Source organism: Oryzias latipes, chromosome 23 (assembly GCF_002234675.1).
Source record: "Oryzias latipes chromosome 23, ASM223467v1".
Classification (NCBI taxonomy): Eukaryota; Metazoa; Chordata; class Actinopteri; order Beloniformes; family Adrianichthyidae; genus Oryzias; species Oryzias latipes.
This window is the reverse complement of record NC_019881.2, coordinates 19,167,768-19,186,530: the sequence shown is the minus strand read 5'-3', so window position 1 is coordinate 19,186,530 and position 18,763 is coordinate 19,167,768. Positions and strand designations below refer to the sequence as shown.

General features: G+C 38.3%; 3 protein-coding genes across 3 annotated transcripts in view; all 3 read left to right on the top strand.

Moving 5' to 3' along the window:
- The first annotated feature begins 1,229 nt into the window (after positions 1 to 1,229).
- myf6 (myogenic factor 6) lies at positions 1,230 to 5,068 on the top strand. Its single transcript, XM_011491257.3, has 3 exons — positions 1,230 to 1,806; positions 2,325 to 2,415; positions 4,766 to 5,068. Exons 1-3 carry the CDS (start codon positions 1,246 to 1,248, stop codon positions 4,873 to 4,875), a joined length of 762 nt encoding a protein of 253 aa, XP_011489559.1. The 5' UTR covers positions 1,230 to 1,245; the 3' UTR covers positions 4,876 to 5,068.
- Positions 5,069 to 10,844: 5,776 nt separating this feature from the next.
- myf5 (myogenic factor 5) lies at positions 10,845 to 12,866 on the top strand. The gene is made up of 3 exons (XM_011491255.3): positions 10,845 to 11,572; positions 12,228 to 12,300; positions 12,409 to 12,866. The coding sequence occupies exons 1-3, from the start codon at positions 11,120 to 11,122 to the stop codon at positions 12,603 to 12,605; spliced, it is 723 nt and encodes a 240-aa protein (XP_011489557.1). The 5' UTR covers positions 10,845 to 11,119; the 3' UTR covers positions 12,606 to 12,866.
- A 5,239-nt stretch (positions 12,867 to 18,105) lies between these two features.
- acss3 (acyl-CoA synthetase short chain family member 3) overlaps positions 18,106 to 18,763 on the top strand; it is an 83,876-nt gene continuing 83,218 nt past the window's right edge. Inside the window, exons 1-2 of the mRNA XM_023952413.1 lie at positions 18,106 to 18,245; positions 18,595 to 18,737. The gene's annotated coding sequence lies outside the window, so the exon portion shown is untranslated. The remainder of the gene's footprint in view (positions 18,246 to 18,594; positions 18,738 to 18,763) is intronic.

Below are 18,763 nucleotides of genomic sequence, written 5' to 3'. Positions count from 1 at the left end.
TCAACATGGGTTTTTCCAAAAATGGGCAAGACAAACAAACTTAAGTTAGCTTGGAGTTGTTAGGACACACCCCTTTTTTGTAACCATCATTAAATAAAAAAAGGATCAAATCCAGTTAATCTCTAAAACGGTAGAAGTTTCAATAGTTTGCAGAGTGTGCTAATTCCTCCATTTGCATCATTTACAATATAAAAGGGTTAACTCCTTCTGACCTATGCATGTTACTAATTTACAATGCCCCATTCACGTTTATTTTATAATTGTGGTCAGTTTTTCGTTCCTGGATGCATTTTGTGACGTCATGAGGTGTGTGTGTGAATGGAGGGAAGGGGGGCAAAGGGGTGGGTTGGTATTAGTTTTTTCTCTTTTTTGTAATTTCTTGTTTGTTTTGTTTTTTAATTGTAAAGAGCTGTGATGCATGAAAAGCACATTCTTTATAAATAAAGCTTGATTTCATCCAAAACTTCACTAAATGTTGCATGACCTTGAATGGAAAAAACTCTAACTAGTAGCTATTTTTTGTGTCAAAGTCAGGCATGAACAATAAGTGTACAGTCGTGGCCAAAAGTTTAGAAAGTCACACAAATATTGAAAATTGGAAAAGTTAATGCTTAAGTTTTGATAATAGCAATTTAGATATATTGATTTTTGTATCATTCTTAAAACTTTTGACCATTTACTGTACTAAGTTTATGTTAAGTGTTTCAAATTAGCAACGCTTTATGTCGCTAATTCAGAACGTACGACTTAAACCAGAACTTCACTCAATATAGGAGTTTTTTTTTTTAATAATTGGAAATAATGTCAGTCATGAAGTGGTTAAAGTCCAAATTTACTAACTTTACTAAAGTAAAGTGTTGCATATCAGCTGCTTTTCTTAGTGTCAGAATCCATTGGAATTGCATAATTGCGTAATTGGTTGAAGGGTTATGGTGATTCAAAAAATATCAAAGCTCCACTAAAGATAAAGCTCCAGTGTTCAAGGGTTAAAACAGAAATCATTTTACAATTTAAAGATTTGGTTGGAAAAGTATTTCTTTTTAGCATAGATGTTTTCATTAGTTGTGATTTTTGACACACAACCTTTTTATCATTCTGAACATGCTTTAGTCTGCACACAAAGTCAGTGTGTTCCACATGCAGACGGAAAAAAAAGATGCTTGTTGCAATGTGGCAACCCGTGTTGGATTGAGTTTCACATTCTATATATAAGCCTGTTGACTGTGTCCCTGCTGCTCTATTTAAATGCCAGAGTTCCTCTGTCTCAAACAGAGAGAAGGGTGCAACAATATGATGGACCTTTTTGAGACCAGCTCTTATCTCTTTGGTGACCTGCGGTACTTGGAGGAGGCCGACAACGGACCGCTACAGCACTTGGACATAGCAGGAGTGTCTCCTCTGTATAACAGCAACGACAGCCCGTTGTCTCCGGGCCAGGATAACGTTCCTTCGGAGACCGGCGGGGAGAGCAGCGGAGAGGAGCATGTGCTCGCGCCTCCGGGCCTCCAGGCGCACTGTGAGGGCCAGTGCCTCATGTGGGCCTGCAAGATCTGCAAGAAGAAGTCCGCACCCACGGACAGGCGCAAGGCCGCTACGCTCAGGGAAAGAAGGAGGCTCAAGAAGATCAACGAGGCCTTCGATGCCCTGAAGAGGAAGACTGTGGCCAATCCCAACCAGAGACTGCCCAAAGTGGAGATTCTGCGCAGCGCTATCAGCTACATTGAGAGGCTACAAGATCTGCTGCAAACTCTGGACGAGCAGGAACAGGGAGGAAGTACCTCTTCGTTCAACACCAAAGATCACAACGTAAGAACACGATCAGGAAGAAACTGTTGGTGCTTACATGGTCTTCAGACCCAAAAGGGACTGAGAAGTTACATAGATGTCTTCCAATAGCCTTTTCTATCAAGAACACAGGACAACATGGTTACTGTTGACAATTTAGTGGCAGTGGCTCAGGCGGTTGGGCAGGTCGTCAAAGATTGAAGGATCAGTGGTTCGATCCCCACTCCCACCAGTCAACTGTCGTTGTGCCCTTGGGCAAGTCCTTTCACCCTTCCTACCTCCAGTTCAGCTCCACTGGTGTGTGAATGTGCATGAATGTCCTGGTGATGGTCAGAGGGTCGTAGGCGCAAACTGGCAGCCTCTGTCATCACCAAGTATGAATGAGGAGTGAATGAATAAAGGACACACTGTAACCGCTTTGAGCATCTGGAAAAGCGCAGATAAATCCAATTGAAATTTTTTAAATTATAACTATCATAGTTGTGTCCTTGCTATTTCTATATAGATCCCTGCCCAATTATCATTTCTATGTTTTACAGGTAGCAAACGATGAGTACAACTGGAAGACATCGTCTGAAATCCTACCAACCTCTGCTGATCATTCCACTGCAGCAATGAATCAGAGTGAAGGTACACCGGAAAAACAACAACAACACTACCATTGAAAACATTTTAGCTTTTTAGCTACTATTAGGAACATGTAAACAAATCTGATCTAGACCAACAGAAATGCACTAAACTCAATGGGTGGGAAGTTTGGAGAGTTTGGCAACGGTATGTGTTGACTTTTAATGATTTTTTTATTTTAAGAATTAAAGGAGTTTTGCTTTAGAGAAGAACTCAAACAAGGTTCCTTTAAAGGTACTAATCCATGGACTCAGAATTTGCAGATTGTTGGCTAACAGAAATCAGATTTACTGTCATAGCTCCTTTTTACACCAAGGCCCTAATCCAAATTGCAACCCCTACCCTTACAGCTTGTCCCTTCACCTACATTAATCCCTCCAGGCGAAGAGACATAGTGTCTTCAAATTAAGACATTACTGCCTCTTGATGAGGTCATCAGTAGTCGCCAGTCATCCATGCTAGTGGGTAGCTGCCAGCACTTGAAAATACATAACAACATCAGTTTTATAACTTTAACTTTTTTTATAACCTTAAAAAGTCACATAAAAACAAAAGCTCATTACTTACATTTAGATGTAAACGTCTGTGCTTTAGAGAACACCCACATGGAGAAATGCGTTTCTCCTCCACTGACAAGGGCGATGTGGATCACCCTACCGGCGGAGGGATGGCCAGCCCTAAGTCCTTAAAAACACTTCCGGTCACCACTACAGCTTCAAATGCCCCAACAATTGGAGCAATAGGGAGAAGCAAGTGGGGTTAGGGAAGCAATTCGGATTCGACCGTACTCAACATTTAAAAATGAGGTGCAAAGATACAGACTAAACAAAGTGCAAAGTTCTTTGGTTTGAAACAGAAATGCTCGTCTGGATACAGACCAAGCACAAGGTTCAGGAATCGATCCGGACCAAATGAAGCGGACTCTGTTCGGACCAAATGATTTGAATACACCCAAAGAGTTTAGTCTGAATAAAAAAAAACACTTGTAAAACCAGTTTTGTTATGGAGATCCAATTTTCTGCCAAGTCTCTTTCTCCAGAAAGCTCTTTGCTGAAGTGCAGATATGCAGTATTTTTGCTTCATCATGCAAATTCACAGAGGTTTAGATTGGTTGTGTTTTGAAGGTTGCAAATGAGCTAAGAAATCCACAGTGATGGACATCTCAAGGGATATTTTATGAAAAAAACATGCATTGTCTTTAGGTTTTGTGACAGCACAACCAAATATCCTTTTGTTTGTAGTTGTAGTTGATGGCAAGACATCCTATAAGTATACAAAATGTCATTTTTATTTTGATTTTCTATCATTTCTGAATTTTTAGAATGGAAAACTAAAATAATGGTTTTGGAAAAGGAAGTCAATAAAAGCGGCTGATAAGAAGAGAACCGGCTTGAAGCGTTTGTGCTGCATCTCCTTAACCAAAGCTTTGTTTGCTTTAGATTTTTTACACATAAGAGAATTTTTTAAGTATTCGAAGATTTCTGAAACTGGACTTAGTTGAGTTGAGACCAAAAAATTGAAACCCAACATTAAAAATTCAGGAACTTTTTTTATGCACATCACGGGAATCCTACAATGGGGTTAAGTTAAGTTTCAAAATAAAAGATGTGGCCTTAAATACTTTCAATCAATTTACTTGTGAGACAAATCCTAATAAAGCTCAGTAAAACTCATAAAACTATGGACATAGTAACCGTTCACAAAATTCAAAATAAAATGCTAAAGGATTTAACTGCATCCAAATTGTAACGTTTATCATTCAGTCACAAATTTATCACAGGTGGCTTAGTTTTCCATAAAGTTGTTTCAAATTTTCTGCACTTTTTTGATGGTGATATGAAATTTAGGGCAAATTTGAGACAAGTTTGTGAAAGTTTGCAAATTTCTTGTAAATAAATGTTTTAATATGATATATTGGAACTTTATCTGATTTAAGGAAACAACCAGGTCCTCATTGCTTCATCAAAATGAGAAAATTTTCTTCTTCATCGTTATATTTTTCTTGCCAGTGCTGCTTTTGAGCAACCCCGACCCCTCAAGAGAAGCAGTTGTAATTACATGTAGTGTCCAGGTAGTTTGGTCCACTGTGCAGTGTGAAACCAAACTAAATCAAATAAAGGTGTAAAACATGTTAGCAGCCCTGACTGTTCCTACTAAATATGCTGAACCACTCTAAAAAGCCTTTAATGCCAGCGTCCTGATGTTGAACCAACGCATGGTCAATCTGAACTTTCATTGGAAAAGTTCTTTCCATTTCAACTCCAGTACGGCTCAAAGACATTTCACAAATTTTGAGTAAAGTTTTGTAAATGTTTGAAACGTCACATAAAACCAACCCTGTCTTTCCTCTAAGGTTCCAGTGAGTCCTCCGCATCCTCCAGCCTCCTGCGTCTCTCCTCCATCGTAAACAGCATCACGAACGGCGAGAAAATCCACTTCTCGGCTGGAGGGTCAGAAAATTGAAGCATTGGCAAAGGCCCTAGAAATAATTGTCATTGTTTTTTTTCTTCTAATCTGTACATATTTTTTTTTTGTGCTAAAATCTATTTATATGATGTTGCAAAGCCAACAGTATCTTGAAGAAACGTGACATTTGGTTAGAATATTTGTACATATTGCTGACCAACAGAAATAAAGAATGTGATTTTTCACTTGCTGTTTTTTGAATGATTTCAAATTATTTAAAAATATCATTATTTTTTCCATAAAAATGATTATATGTAAAAAATAAATAACAAATCCAAATGTGAAGCAGCGTCTCTTTGTTTGAGGTCTGACACATCAGGGTAACCTGAGTCTCCTCCGTACGACTCCTCCCCTTCTGCCCCGATCACATGTTGTGCATGGAAAGTTGCAGGCTTGGTGTTAAGCCCACTGGGGTATTGGAGTTATGTGAGCCATTAAACCTGGATTCATCGTTGCTTGTGCCTTCATGACATCACGTAAGACGACGTTGATGCCAAGAGAATCCATAAACTTTGTCTTTGAGTCGCTGCTTGTGGGCTCTGATCCCTGCAGACGTCACACAAACTTGTTTGACCTCCAAGTCTCATTTCTGCTTTGCAGGCGGACACAGATAAAGCTTTAGAAATCCTTATGAGGTTTACCAAGACTCACCTTAAGCAATAAATCTAATTAACAAAAGGAAAACTCCTTAAAACAACTTTAAATCCCCTTTAAAGTCACAAAAATGGTCCAAACCAGATATTTAATGAGCACGTGAAGAAACAGGAATGCTCCTCAATTCTATTTAAAGGGCCTTTTCTGTTTGCAGCAGCTGTTAAGCTTTTAAGTTTATAGCCTTTTTTTTATAGTTTGATTCCCTTTGATCTAATTTTAGCTTTGACATTTGTAATTTCTCTGTCACTGGACTCACTGAAGTTCATGTTCTTTACTGCTGTCCTATTTCATTTATTGTTTTTGCCAAATCTTTATAATTTCAATTTAAATGTATTTGCAAAAAACACAACATTCTAAAGAAATTTCCCATCAGCCCCCTGAAGAACGTAAATATTTGCCAAACACAATAATCCAACAAGTTTTTGCTTCGCTTATTTTAATGTCTTTCCCTTATATAAATATTTAAGATTTTAGTAAAATATTTGTTATGTTACATTATTTTGATTTTTTTTAAATGTATAAACATTTTTTTTACCATTTTAGTTTTTGTGAAACTGAAACAAGTGAAACATAATTTGTTACACAAAAGCAATCAAATTGTTTTTGCGTCTCTGGTTCGAAAATGTTCTCACAATTTTTGTTTTTTACTTTTATTCTAATTTGTCTTTCCGTGTTTTAAAGTTTTACTTTTTTGTATATATCTATTTTAGTTGTTAGTTAAAAGAATGTTTTTGTTTATTATCTTAAAACACAAAACACTTCATTTTTACCATGATTTAGTTTGTGTTTTGAGGTTTTGCACTGATCTTTAAAATCTTATCGTCTTTAGGCTCCCGTATAGTTCCAACTAAATTTCATGCTTTACATTTTAAAGGTTTACACAAGGAAACAGAAACAAGTGAAACAAACACTGTGCTTTTTAGAATAAAAAAAGCTCATCTAAACAACATGTCAACCCAAACAAGTTGTTTTTGCTCCACTTGTTTGTTTGTTATTTTTTGCAGTTTTTGTCTTTTTGAGTATTCACTTTGAATTTCTATTTTAAACTTTTCATATGTAATGAAAAAAGGGCTGCACAGTGGCGCAGTGGTCAGCGCTCTTGCCTCACAGCAAGAAGGCCCCCAGTTCAAGCCATGGCTGGGGGACCTGAAACAGAACATCAATGGGGGACCTTTCTGTCTGGAGTTTGCATGTTCTCCCCGTGTATGCGTGGGTTTTCTCCAGCTTCCTCCAACCATCCAAAAACATGCATAACATAGGTTAATTGGCAACTCTAAATGTCCATAGGTGTGAATGTGAGGGTGTGTGATTGTGACCCTGCAACAGACTGACAAACAGTCCAGGGTGTCCCCTGCCTACACCCACAAATAACTGGGATAGGCTCCAGCAGCCAGTGACCCTGAAACGGACAAAACGGAAGAAGATGAATAAATATACACAATTTTTTATAATTTAGTTTGTGCTTTGAGTTTTTTTCATTGATCTTTAAAATATTGTCTCCTCTTCGCATCCATACTGTTCACCTTTTGAAGGTTACAATGGAAAAAGGGACACTTTTGACCAAAAGAAAAATGTAAATAACATTTGTCAAACAAAACAATTAAGACGTTTTTGCGTCATTTGTTAAACGTTTTTTTTTATATATTTATTTTTTAACATCTGAATGGGTTTTTTTATTTGAGTTTTTAAGTTTTTGTTTCATTTTTTCAACATAAATGTTTTACTTCTGTTTATTATCTAAACAAAAAGATCTTCAATTATAAATATATATTTTAATGTTTTTAATGTTTTTCATAAATTGGTCTTTTAGGTTTTTCTTTCATTGATCTTTAAAATAATGTCCCCTTTGGGCATCTGTATTTTTCTTGACGCTTTACATTTTAATAGTAACACAATAAATGACACATTCCTAATCAAGCACACAATTGAAAAGCTGCCTATGCACATCTAATTGAATTTCAAACCTTTGTTTATTTTAAATTGATTTGATTTATTTAACAGGAATATATTTAAAAAAAAACAGAAACAATCTGGCCAGAGTCATTTCAAAAACTGTTTTTCAGCAGGTTCCTGCTCTGCAGTACATAAAGGTCAGACAACACACATAACATGAGAGAATTATTATTTCCTTCATTTTATTATTGCTTTGTAGTTTCAGTTGTGTTCATGGTGTCAGAACTTCTTCTAAACCTGAGCTGCATTAAAACTCTAAAATGTCCAGGAAAGCAGCATCTGATGCAGCGTTTTTCCTGCAAAACCACCTCTTTCATAAAGATCCAGTTTCTGTGTGGAGAGCAGACAGAAACCTGAGAGCTCCCAGCATTAATACTCTGTTAATGGGCTCATGCTCGCTCAGCCTGATAGCTGTGCTCCTCATTTATTTTTAGTTTTTTTTGAGAAGTTTGATGTCTGGTTCTGCAGAGATCTTTGTCTAAAAAGAGTTTCTCAGCTCTCCAAACCTGCAGTGTGAATTGTGTTTTCTGTGTGTCCAGCTGTTTTGAACTGACAACACCGTTAAAGTCTCATTTGGCTGAGAACCTCCAAAAAGTAAAGCTGATGAAAGCAGGCCTGTAACCCTGGATGCTCTGACTTCTCCAGGACTTTCCTTGAGGATCCGGCCGGCCATGTGAGAGGCTCAGCAGAGCTGGCAATCCACCGCTTTCTGCTCTCTGCCAAACAAATGGTGTTGCCACTCAAAATGTTTCATTTTTTCTACTTTTCTTTCTCTTCTTTTTCTGGAAATGTAAATCGGAGAGGAGAAAAGCTGTTTTGTTCTTGAAGATTTTCTACATTTTTGGGTTTTCACATCATGTCATGAATCTTTGTTTTGGCTCCAAACAACATAAGACTCCCAACATGTTCATGTCAGACCAAACCAGACATGGTCCAAGCACGAGAAAGAAATAAGGTTTTCAGACGTGAGGAAGGTGGACATAAAAGATCACCCCTGCCCTTCACTTAACTCTGTCTTTGACCCTTGAGAACAACAGAAAAACGACCTCTGAGGGTTCCCATGAGACCCAGGTTTGGACAGATCACATGTCCAGCCATGCACGCGCTTCCTCCGAAGCTCCATGCATGCGCCATGTGCTTCGCCCAATCTCACCCACTTATCCCTGGGTCCGTGCAAGCTTTTTTTCTCATTGTTGACACTGTTCTCGGACAGCCTTTGATCCTCCGCAGGCGCAGGCGCGCCGATGTCTTCTTCAGCTGTGTGCAAACCCAAACTCCTGGCCACAGTTAAGGCTGTGCCTGTTTTCTTAGGTGCGTGCGGCTGCAAACGCTTTTGGCACATTGTGAGAAACATCCGCATTGTATCCATGTGAGCTGTCACCAACCGAATCACCCGGTGGAGAAGCGACCGGAAGAGAATCTTCAGCTCAGAGTTCAAAGTTGTAAACTGGATTATAAACATATTTCCTAAGGAAAAAAAGAAAATATGTCATGTTTACATTATATTTAAACACAACTTACCTGTATTAACCATTGCAAAAAGTGGTCTATTTAAGTGTACTACAAGTATACCTATGTACTAAAAGTGAGGCAGTATACTTAAAGTTTAGTTTTTCATACAATCTAAAGAAGAATTCAATTGTATACTTTCTACACTACGAGTATGGGGTCTGTAGTAGACCTTCACTGATACTGAAGTATCCTTAAAAAAATGAACTTCAGGTGTAAAACTTTTAGCTAATCGATCGATTGATATGGAGATCTATCTATCTATCTATCTATCTATCTATCTATCTATCTATCTATCTATCTATCTATCTATCTATCTATCTATCTATCTATCTATCTATCTATCTATCTATCTATCTATCTATCTATCTATCTATCTATCTATCTATCTATCTATCTATCTATCTATCTATCTATCTATCTATCTATCTATCTATCTATCTATCTATCTATCTATCTATCTATCTATCTATCTATCTATCTATCTATCTATCTATCTATCTATCTATCTATCTATCTGTCTATCTGTCTGTCTGTCTGTCTGTCTGTCTGTCTGTCTGTCTGTCTGTCTGTCTGTCTGTCTGTCTGTCTGTCTGTCTGTCTGTCTGTCTGTCTGTCTGTCTGTCTGTCTGTCTGTCTGTCTGTCTGTCCGTCCGTAAGTCTGTCCGTCCGTCCGTCCGTCCGTCCGTCTATCTATCTAACTATCATGAATAATTATTTTGCCCTAAGCAGAAGGTAGTATACTAGAGGGTGGTTAAGCAAACCCGAGTACAGCATGTATACTATAGACCATGTATGTGTGTTTAGGACGTATTCTAACTGAATACTTCTTAAGACAAAATAAAAAATCTAAACTTTGTATGTCTGAGATTTATGTACTGCAGAGTAGAACCCTGCTGAAAAAACCTGTTTTACAGTAAGTAGAGTGTAATAAATTGTATTTTAATATTTTCTTGCTTATCAAATCAAATCATTTTGAAAACCAAATCAATATTTATTTAATTGGCATATTACATTTCTAATATAGTACAAAGTGATGTACACCAAAAATAGATAACATAACTCAAGCTTGTAGTTCTTTCACAGTAAAATGACTACTTTTGGGTAACACCAACGGAAAAAAGGAACAACATCTATATTGCTGTTTCAAACAAACATGGTGGTTTGTTAACATGATTTATATTTTAAAAGCTAAAATTTGAAAAATCGTGTGAGTGTTTAGTACAAGAAGTATGTAAATAAATCCAGATGGTGCTTAATATTCCTCTAAATGTAGCCGATCAGATGCATTTCACCTCATTTTAAAGGTTAGAAATACATCCAACTAAAGTTTGGAAGACTTCCATTAATATCAATTTATTTTTATGTGAACAGTTATTTGTGAATATAAGTCAGGAGTTCTGCCTGAAGGAGGAACCCTCCTTAAACTTGCTCTTTTTTTCAGCTGCTGCAGCATCCTGACCATCTGTGTCCCAAACTGACCGGCAGCAATAACCTTTAATGGTTCAAATTTGGTCCTTGGAGGTTGGTGTCGTTTGTGTTTGGGGCCCAGCGATGGCTTCACCCCGAATGATGGGGTTTGGGTGTTTAGAGGGGCTTTGCCGCCATTCTAAGTTCACGGGGCTTGAAATGTTACACCTTTCTTTGCAGCTGGGGTGCATCTGCAACGCTGTCGTCGGTGCCGTAAAAAGCGGCCCGCGCGCTCCAGAGAGTGGTCCGGACATTTTTCCCAGGCAATTTGCCTTCGCCGTCTTCATTCGGGGTGTCACAGCGAAAGGTGGTGCAGAGGCGTCTTCAATACACCATCTTCGCTGAAGAAGAGCAAGCAGGAGAATACAGGGATGAGTAGGAAAACACCAGTGATTGCAGATGTGGGAAACTCGGCAGGGTACTGGGGGGTGAGAAGTAGGGACGGGGCAGGGAGGGAGCTGAACTAACTTCAGGCTGGGCCAATGGGCCATGGTAATTAGATCTGGCCAATGTGGGCCCTGGGCTTCAGCCAGGGGACATATAAGGGGGGCCTGGGGCAACAGACCCCTCATATCACTCAGAAGTCTCCTCTCTTTCATCCAGCACCTCCTTCCTTCCCTTTTGGCCATCTTGCCATCCACTTCTTCTCCCAGCCATGGATGTTTTTTCTCCATCCCAGGCCTTCTACGACAGAGCTTGTGCTTTGTCCCCAGACGACCTGGAGTTCGGCTCCAGCCTAGAGCTCACCGGCTCTGAGGAGGACGAGCACGTCAGGGTTCCCGGAGCCCCCCACCAGCCGGGACACTGCCTCCAGTGGGCCTGCAAGGCCTGCAAGCGCAAATCCAGCTTTGTGGACCGCAGACGGGCGGCCACCATGCGGGAGCGCCGGCGGCTCAAAAAGGTCAACCACGCCTTTGAAGCACTGAGGCGCTGCACCTCGGCCAACCCAAGCCAGCGCCTTCCCAAGGTGGAGATCCTGCGCAACGCCATCCAGTACATCGAAAGCCTGCAGGAGCTGCTGCGGGAGCAGGTGGAGAACTTTTACGGCCTGCCTGGAGAGAGCAGCTCTGAGCCTGGAAGTCCTCTGTCGAGCTGCTCCGATGGCATGGTAAGGCATGTTCAAACATCTACAGAAGCTCTGACTTAGCCTGCATGGATGCCGACCACTTAAGACTCAAACACCTAAAATCGATTTGGGATCTTTTTCATGCAGCGTTTCTTCTTTTCATTCATTTTGCAGCCTCAGCTTGGTCATTTTCTTGTGTTTGTTTCCGTTCATTAGCACCCATCAGTGTGATCAGACAATAACGCGACCCATTCTGATGCTCTCTGGGCGCTTTATAGCCTCAATAAACCAAAGAAAATCCAGCTTATGAAGTCTGGCAGGGAAAAGCGGGCGCACTCCTGCATTCCATCCTGACTGCATGTTCGGCGCCGCTGCCAGGATTTTCTGCAGATTTACTCGCAGAAAGTGTCATCTTGCACAAACTGGTGTTGCTTCCACTGACAGAATCAATTCGCCACAGTCGGAACTGGGCATGGAAAAGCGAGGGGGTGAGGGGGGGGCTTTGACTTTAAGGTGAAATAAAGAAGCCAATAACTTTGGAATTCAGGATTTATAAGCCTGTCCAGAATATTAAAGGAGGTTGGAAGCTTTTGTGTTTCCACTGCATCTTCATTTTTGTGTGTCAGCAACCGTTGTGTGTGTGTTTCTGTGTTTTCAAAAGTTCAAGGACAGTTCTTCATTTCTTGTGCCCTTCCAGGCAGGAGGCAGCAGTCCGGTGTGGCAACAGCTGAATGCAAACTACAGCAGCAGCTATTCTTATACAAAGAATGGTAAGACTTTCTGACAGCAGCTGCAGTCTGACATGTGCTGCTTTAAGGGGAATTCATGGAGATCCGTGTATGCAGAGAGAACCTGACTGAGCATCTTTTTTATTCCAGAGAGTTTGGACAACAAGACAGCCGGCGCCTCCAGCCTGGAGTGCCTGTCGAGCATTGTTGACCGCCTGTCCTCCGTGGAGTCCAGCGGTGGACCGGCTGCCCTGAGGGACGCCGCAACCTTCTCCCCCAGCAGCTCCGACTCTCAGCCCTGCACTCCTGAGAACTCTGGATCCAGACCCGTCTACCACGTCCTGTGAAAAACGGTTCTCTCTGAGGAGAAAATATGACCATGCCAGTCGGGAAGAACTTATTCTGCGTGAGAACGACTCGCCGGATGTGCGGCAACCTTCAATAAATGCACAAGAACTGTAAATATGTAAAATATGTTCCATTTATGCTGTTATACCCACTGACGCATATTTAATGTAACAGTACATTATTCAGAAATGTCATATTTAAGCCGTTTTGTTGCTCTTTACATGTCATGTCATCATTAAATTTCGTTTTTTTAATACAAATTTCAAAGTTTGTTCTTTCAGCCGAGCCTGGCAGCTAATCAGAGAAACAGGCTGATGCAAGGCGGCGGCGGTCTGGCTTTGAAAATACTAAATTACTGATTGAAGATAGCTGAGTCGTTGGAGCGCTAAGGCAGACTCACAGGTGGAGGCTGTTTATCCCGAGCTGCAGCTAACAGGGCGGAGGGGGCGCATTGGAGGTCACATGATGTCACCCATCAATCTAAAGAAATGGCTGGTGCTGAGGAGCTTGGCGTTATCTTTTTTTAAATATGTCCTTTCAATTGGAAAAATGCCATCAAAACAAGTAAAATATTTGGAAAAAAAAGACGTTTTTCTCTTGTGATAAGTTAAAAAAAAAGCCAATAGAACTGGTCGAATTTGTTTTGGTAAATTGTTTTTGAAACATTGTGCGTTGTCCTGCCCTTTTGAAATGAAATTCTAAACGTTTAAATTACGGTATTTTGCTCTGACAAGTAGAAATGTGTCTTATGATAAGTGTCTATTGATCAAAAAAGAGTTTTATATCTTTAATCCTCAGTGGTTCAGGGCCTTTTTGAGTATTTTTTTACTCTACAATTTGCTCTTAGTATTGACTTTTAATCTATTGATGGAAATATACATCAAAGCCTTTCGATTCTAAAATTACCCTAATCTACTCGAAAGCAAAAACATGAGTAAACTTTTCGTTTTTCATAGTTGGAAATAAATTCAGGTGTGAAAGGGTCAAATCACATTATTGAGCCGATCTTTGTTTGCAAAACCTCAGCTTCTTTTGTAAAAAAAATAAATATATTTATTTCAAAATGTTACGCAATACACCTTAAATGGTACAAAAAACTAAATTCTAAGTAGAAAAAGACTGTCTTTTTTATGCAAAACTTGAGAATAAAATAAAATAACTGAAGATTTTCAAGATTTCTTGACTTCAAACAAGTCGTTCCATTTTACTGAAAAGGCACTTATCAAGTAGAAAAGGACTTTGTAGAAGTAGAAACCGGACAAAATGGTGATATTTTGTGTCTTTGTCTTGTTCCTGAGTGGGGGTCGGGGTCGGGGAACACTCTGTGTACCTGCTTGTTCTTTCCCACCAAATGTGAGTCATCATTAACACCCTCAATTTTACCATCAACACCGCTGTCGAGAACAGATGGCCCCTTATAGAGCTCGTTTCATGACTGGGGGGGTGGAAGATGGGGGTGTCACGGTGTTGTGCTGTGAGTGGGAGTTCTTTCTCCCATGTTTAGGAATTTAGAGCATTTTGATTGGTCAAAAATAGTCTGGTTGAATGAAATGGTCTGTAGAATGCGACTGGACTCACCGAAACTAAAAACAATGCTCAGAAAAATGTGTCGTCGGGCAGAAAACGAGAAAAAAAAAACCATCACTTGAAAATGAAAATGCAATCATTAGTGAAAATACTTTGCTTACAAACATTTTTGGTTTTTATATACTGAAATTTCAAGTTTAGATTTGAAAAAGTTTAATTTGAAGTTTAATTTGAAAAATTACTTTCAAAGTTAGTTTTTTTGTAGAGGGATTCTAGCAATCATTCATATTTTAGGCAAAAATAATAACAATAATAATTACAAATCTTTTAAACTCATTTTTTGCATTGTTAAAAAAATAAACTTAGAAAGAAAATAAAAGAACAAAACTATATTTAGTAAACATTTTATTGGAATTCATGAATTCCAATACAATATGAATATACAATATGAATTAAAAAACATAAATCAAAAACATTTCTAAGGACAAATGGAAGCATGTAAACATGCCAAAACGAAAAATAGTATTTAAATAATTTGCAGTCTACACAATATAACACAATTCACACACTTTTTGATGCAATCTGCACAAATACATTAAGAAAGCGTACTGTTTTCTATCACATGTGTGACTGTCATCATTTTAGATTCTTAATTCAAGTTTTGAGCTTTAGGCTCTGCGACAGGCTATGGACCTGTCCAGGGTGTAACCTACCTTCGCCCAACAGTGGTCAGGTTAGAACCTGTGACCCTGAAAGGGATACAGCAGAATAAGAATATGTCCGCATGGCTGGAATTTTAGGCTATCATCCATTTTCTAAACCTGTTTAATTCCTTTTGTAGTCGGTGAGTTGCTGGAGCCTATCCCAGCCACATTTGGGCAAAGGTGGGGTACACCTTGAACACAGGTACTGTTCAGAGACAAAGAAGTAATTAAAGTACATATTTGCATTTCCATGTATAAATGAAAAAAAAAATGGATTCTTCACAGCTGTTGATTGTAAAATAAGAAAAAGAATGAAGGTAAACATAAGTCATGATGATAGAAGATGACTTCCTTGCATGTAAATCTTCAACTGGAGGATATTTGACACAAGGTGTATTTTTATTTTGAAAGGAACTTGTGTCAAAAGTAAAAGATGTTAGAATTATGTTTAGAAATTTTTCGTGTTTGTTCCTTTTGCATCAATAGATATTTCACTACTGCAACCATTCCTGGTGGGTTTTGTTGTCATCTTCAAGGACAACTGGGTGGCCCCTTAAGATCACTTTTATTTAAAATGTGAATTTTAATGTGTATATTTTGGTCAAAAGCGTGAAAGAAAGCGTGAAAGAAAGTGCGGCAGAGTCCCTGTAATGCTCTGTGACACCACAAGAGAGGGGTGTTTCATGCTAAGCAGCACAGTGATCATGCTGTGCTGTGAGCTGAACTAGGATTCGATGCGTTTGAGCGTACTGTACTCACTGATCTCATAATGATCCTCTGTCTGAGGTCTTTGGAGGCTTTGATGAACCCTCAGGCAAATCTGTCCAAGATAGGCTTTGCAGTTTTTAAAATTCTTTTGATCAGAACAAATAAACTATAATCCCAATAAAATCTTTACTTTTTATTGTGATTTGCCTTTAAAATATATATAGATCATTTGGTCCTATTGATGTTTAATTATGGATCTCACTGATTGAGACATAGATCACTGCAGAGATGTATTAACTCAATGACTGAGTGTATTATAACTTACCAAAATTAGCTATATTGTGTAAATCAGTTACATCCTTTTTGCTTAATTGCGACTTGTTCATGATGTTTGGATTTTCTTTCCGACACTTTAGTAGAATTTGTATCAAGAAAAATCTGAATGTATGTTTGATTGTAGCAATTTAATTATTTAGCTCGATTTGAAAAATTTCTTCAAATCCTTTCAACATAAGCGAACATGATAAAAAGCCTTTTTTCATCCATCACATCCTTTCTAACTTGTATAAAAAAGGCATAGCTGATGTGGGTTTGCATCACTCACTGTGTCAACACTGATTCCTCTTTGCTTTTCCTCTGAAGAAGTGAGATCTTACATTGAACATTGAAAAAACACAAAGTTGAGTGTTAGCAAGCATCTTCTGACTTTGTCCAATAAAAGCACAAAGATGATGTCTATCATTGCATTTCTTTAAATATTTTTATTAGAGACATTTTCGCTCATAACAGCAGCAACATTTGCAGTTACGATGATTTTAATGAAGTTAACTCAAAATTTAGCAGAAGGATCGCTGATCAATTAAAAAAATTATGTTTAGGAAATGTGCCCCACCAGGAATCGATTCAGTCATTAGTTCCTAACTTTTATTACGTTTAAACTGAAAATGATTACTTTTTTTGCCACATTATTTTTATTGAATTTTCAAAGTCATAAAAAAATTCAGAAACACAATTTACAATTATAAATTTCACTTGAGTTAGCCATTACAAAAATTGCAACTTTATCAACAGTTCTTATTTTAACACCCCCCCCTCCCCACCCCAAGAACAAGAGTGCCTCTCCTTAGATATTGACAAAATGAAGAATATAAACTTAACACACTTAAAATTAAGAGAAGAAAAAATAATAATAAGAAATAAAAATTAAAAAATTAAAAAACAGAGGTCTGTTGTACCATCTAAAATTAACAATCAACATTCTATTCCAGAGGATCCATATTCTTTACAAAGTGTATGAAAGGTTGCCATATATTTTCAAATTCTTCTACTTTGTCTTTCAAAATATATGTAATTCTTTCTGAAAATGATTACTTTTTTATTCATATTTTACCAACTAACATTTTTAAAGCAGAACCTCTGATATAAATTGAGAGGAAGTGTTTTTTAACCTTAGACCTACATAAATTGATAAATCATATTTCCTGTTTGGGTTCTATGGCCTCTATAATGACCTCAAAAAGACTCTTAGGTAACTTGAATAGTGACAAATGAAAACCATTAAAGTTCATTCAAAATAATATAAAATGAGGAGCTTTGTACTAGACAGCTTTAATAGAGTTTTGCTTGAAATATTAGAACATATTTAATTTACAGTAAGTTTATAGTGGAGGTCCTCAAGGCTCTTGGTTAGTGCTACTTTAGTTTGTTAATCTTTCCTCAGTAACATCATTTCTGAGAATCTCAGCTTTGTTGACATTGCTGTGTTGATATTAATCTACCAATAATGACATCAGATGTTGTCATATAAATAGGCTGACCAACTCCTATTTGAAGTGACCTTAAAGAGAAAATTGAAGCAAGGTCCTTCCTTAAAGACCCACTTCAATCATCTTTCAATTTATTTTTTCACAATTATAATTATGCTGTTTTTAAGCAACCTTACAGAAACTGTCGTTTTCTGGGATACGGGCTAGTTCTCTTTTTACATGCTCTTCTGCAAGCTTACAGCCCCTCACACCCGCATTGCAAAAAAATGACGAGTGCTGTTGCAGCTGTTCGGCCGTAGCCTACAGTTTTGAGCCAAATGCCATGGAAAACAAAGATGCACACTGGTGTAATCATCTACAGGTGGATGCATCAGAATGGAGGGGAGCAGGGAGCTGTGGCCACGTCCAGCGTATTTTACAGTATTTTTTTCAATCTTCTAAGTCTACTTGAACAAAGAAATATTCAGAAATGCTATTTTAAGCCAAATTTGCTTCATACATGTCTCCCATCATCAGAAAAAATACGACAAAAATATGTTAAAAAAAAGTCAGTCACAAAGTCAGTCTTTGTTTATTCCAAAGTATACTTTTAAAATGCCAAAATGTTTAATAGAATAACTTTACTCACAGTGAAAACATGTTTTATGTTGCATATTTGTAACATTTGTTTAAGGGCATTTTCCTATTTAAAATCCCTAATTTGTAGGTGAGATGTGGAAAAAAAAAAAAAGTTCGTCTGGGCGTGTTTTTTCTTTGATTGACAGATAACCGCCGAACCCTGGCTAAGGAACCTCAGGCTGTCACTCTTGTTTGTCCCGCCCCCCAACCCGTTTGGACGAATGAGGGAGTTACGTGACGTCACTTGAAACCTAGTTAAGATGGCGACGGCGCGAAGCTGAAAGGCGGATGTGAGAGATGATTGGTGTTTCTAAAGGTTGGTACGGTCACACAAACTCAACAGTCCATTCAGTTAGCTTATTTATTTCTCTAGCTGATTCTGTGTCTTCCTGAATTTGGAAAATGAAGCAGAAAACTTAATATTTTTGTTAAAAAATAGCATAGGGATTATTTAAACTCACCCCATATGTTTTTATGTTATTGTGAGGCTAAAAGGGAATAAACAATGGATTTTACTAATGAACTTTGAGCTAACGTTTTGTAGTTTTAGTTAATAAATAGCGTACCATTAATTAAATGTTATATCTGTGCATCATTCAGTGATTTATCAACCAAACATGGTGTTATTTTATTGTTATTTGGTCATTGTTGCACATTCTCTTCAGAGCCAAACAGAATGAGGTGCTGGCGGTTCTGGCGGTGCTGTCAGACCGATGTGGGGCACTGCACTGACATCCTAAACCTCATGTGGGGTCCAGCTGTGCCTCCAGACAAACATCTGCTTCTGGCTGATTACCATCCATTTCAGGTACGATATGTACAGCTATACATGAG

Bases quoted from the DNA above. Each gene is read 5' to 3' on its own strand.
- myf5 (XM_011491255.3), top strand. From the start codon at position 11,120: ATGGATGTTTTTTCTCCATCCCAGGCCTTCTACGACAGAGCTTGTGCT. The intron at 11,573-12,227 runs GTAAGGCATGTT...GTGCCCTTCCAG, and splicing joins CGAGCTGCTCCGATGGCATG to GCAGGAGGCAGCAGTCCGGT. The intron at 12,301-12,408 runs GTAAGACTTTCT...TTTTTATTCCAG, and splicing joins CTATTCTTATACAAAGAATG to AGAGTTTGGACAACAAGACA.
- myf6 (XM_011491257.3), top strand. From the start codon at position 1,246: ATGCCAGAGTTCCTCTGTCTCAAACAGAGAGAAGGGTGCAACAATATG. The intron at 1,807-2,324 runs GTAAGAACACGA...TATGTTTTACAG, and splicing joins TCAACACCAAAGATCACAAC to GTAGCAAACGATGAGTACAA. The intron at 2,416-4,765 runs GTACACCGGAAA...CTTTCCTCTAAG, and splicing joins AGCAATGAATCAGAGTGAAG to GTTCCAGTGAGTCCTCCGCA.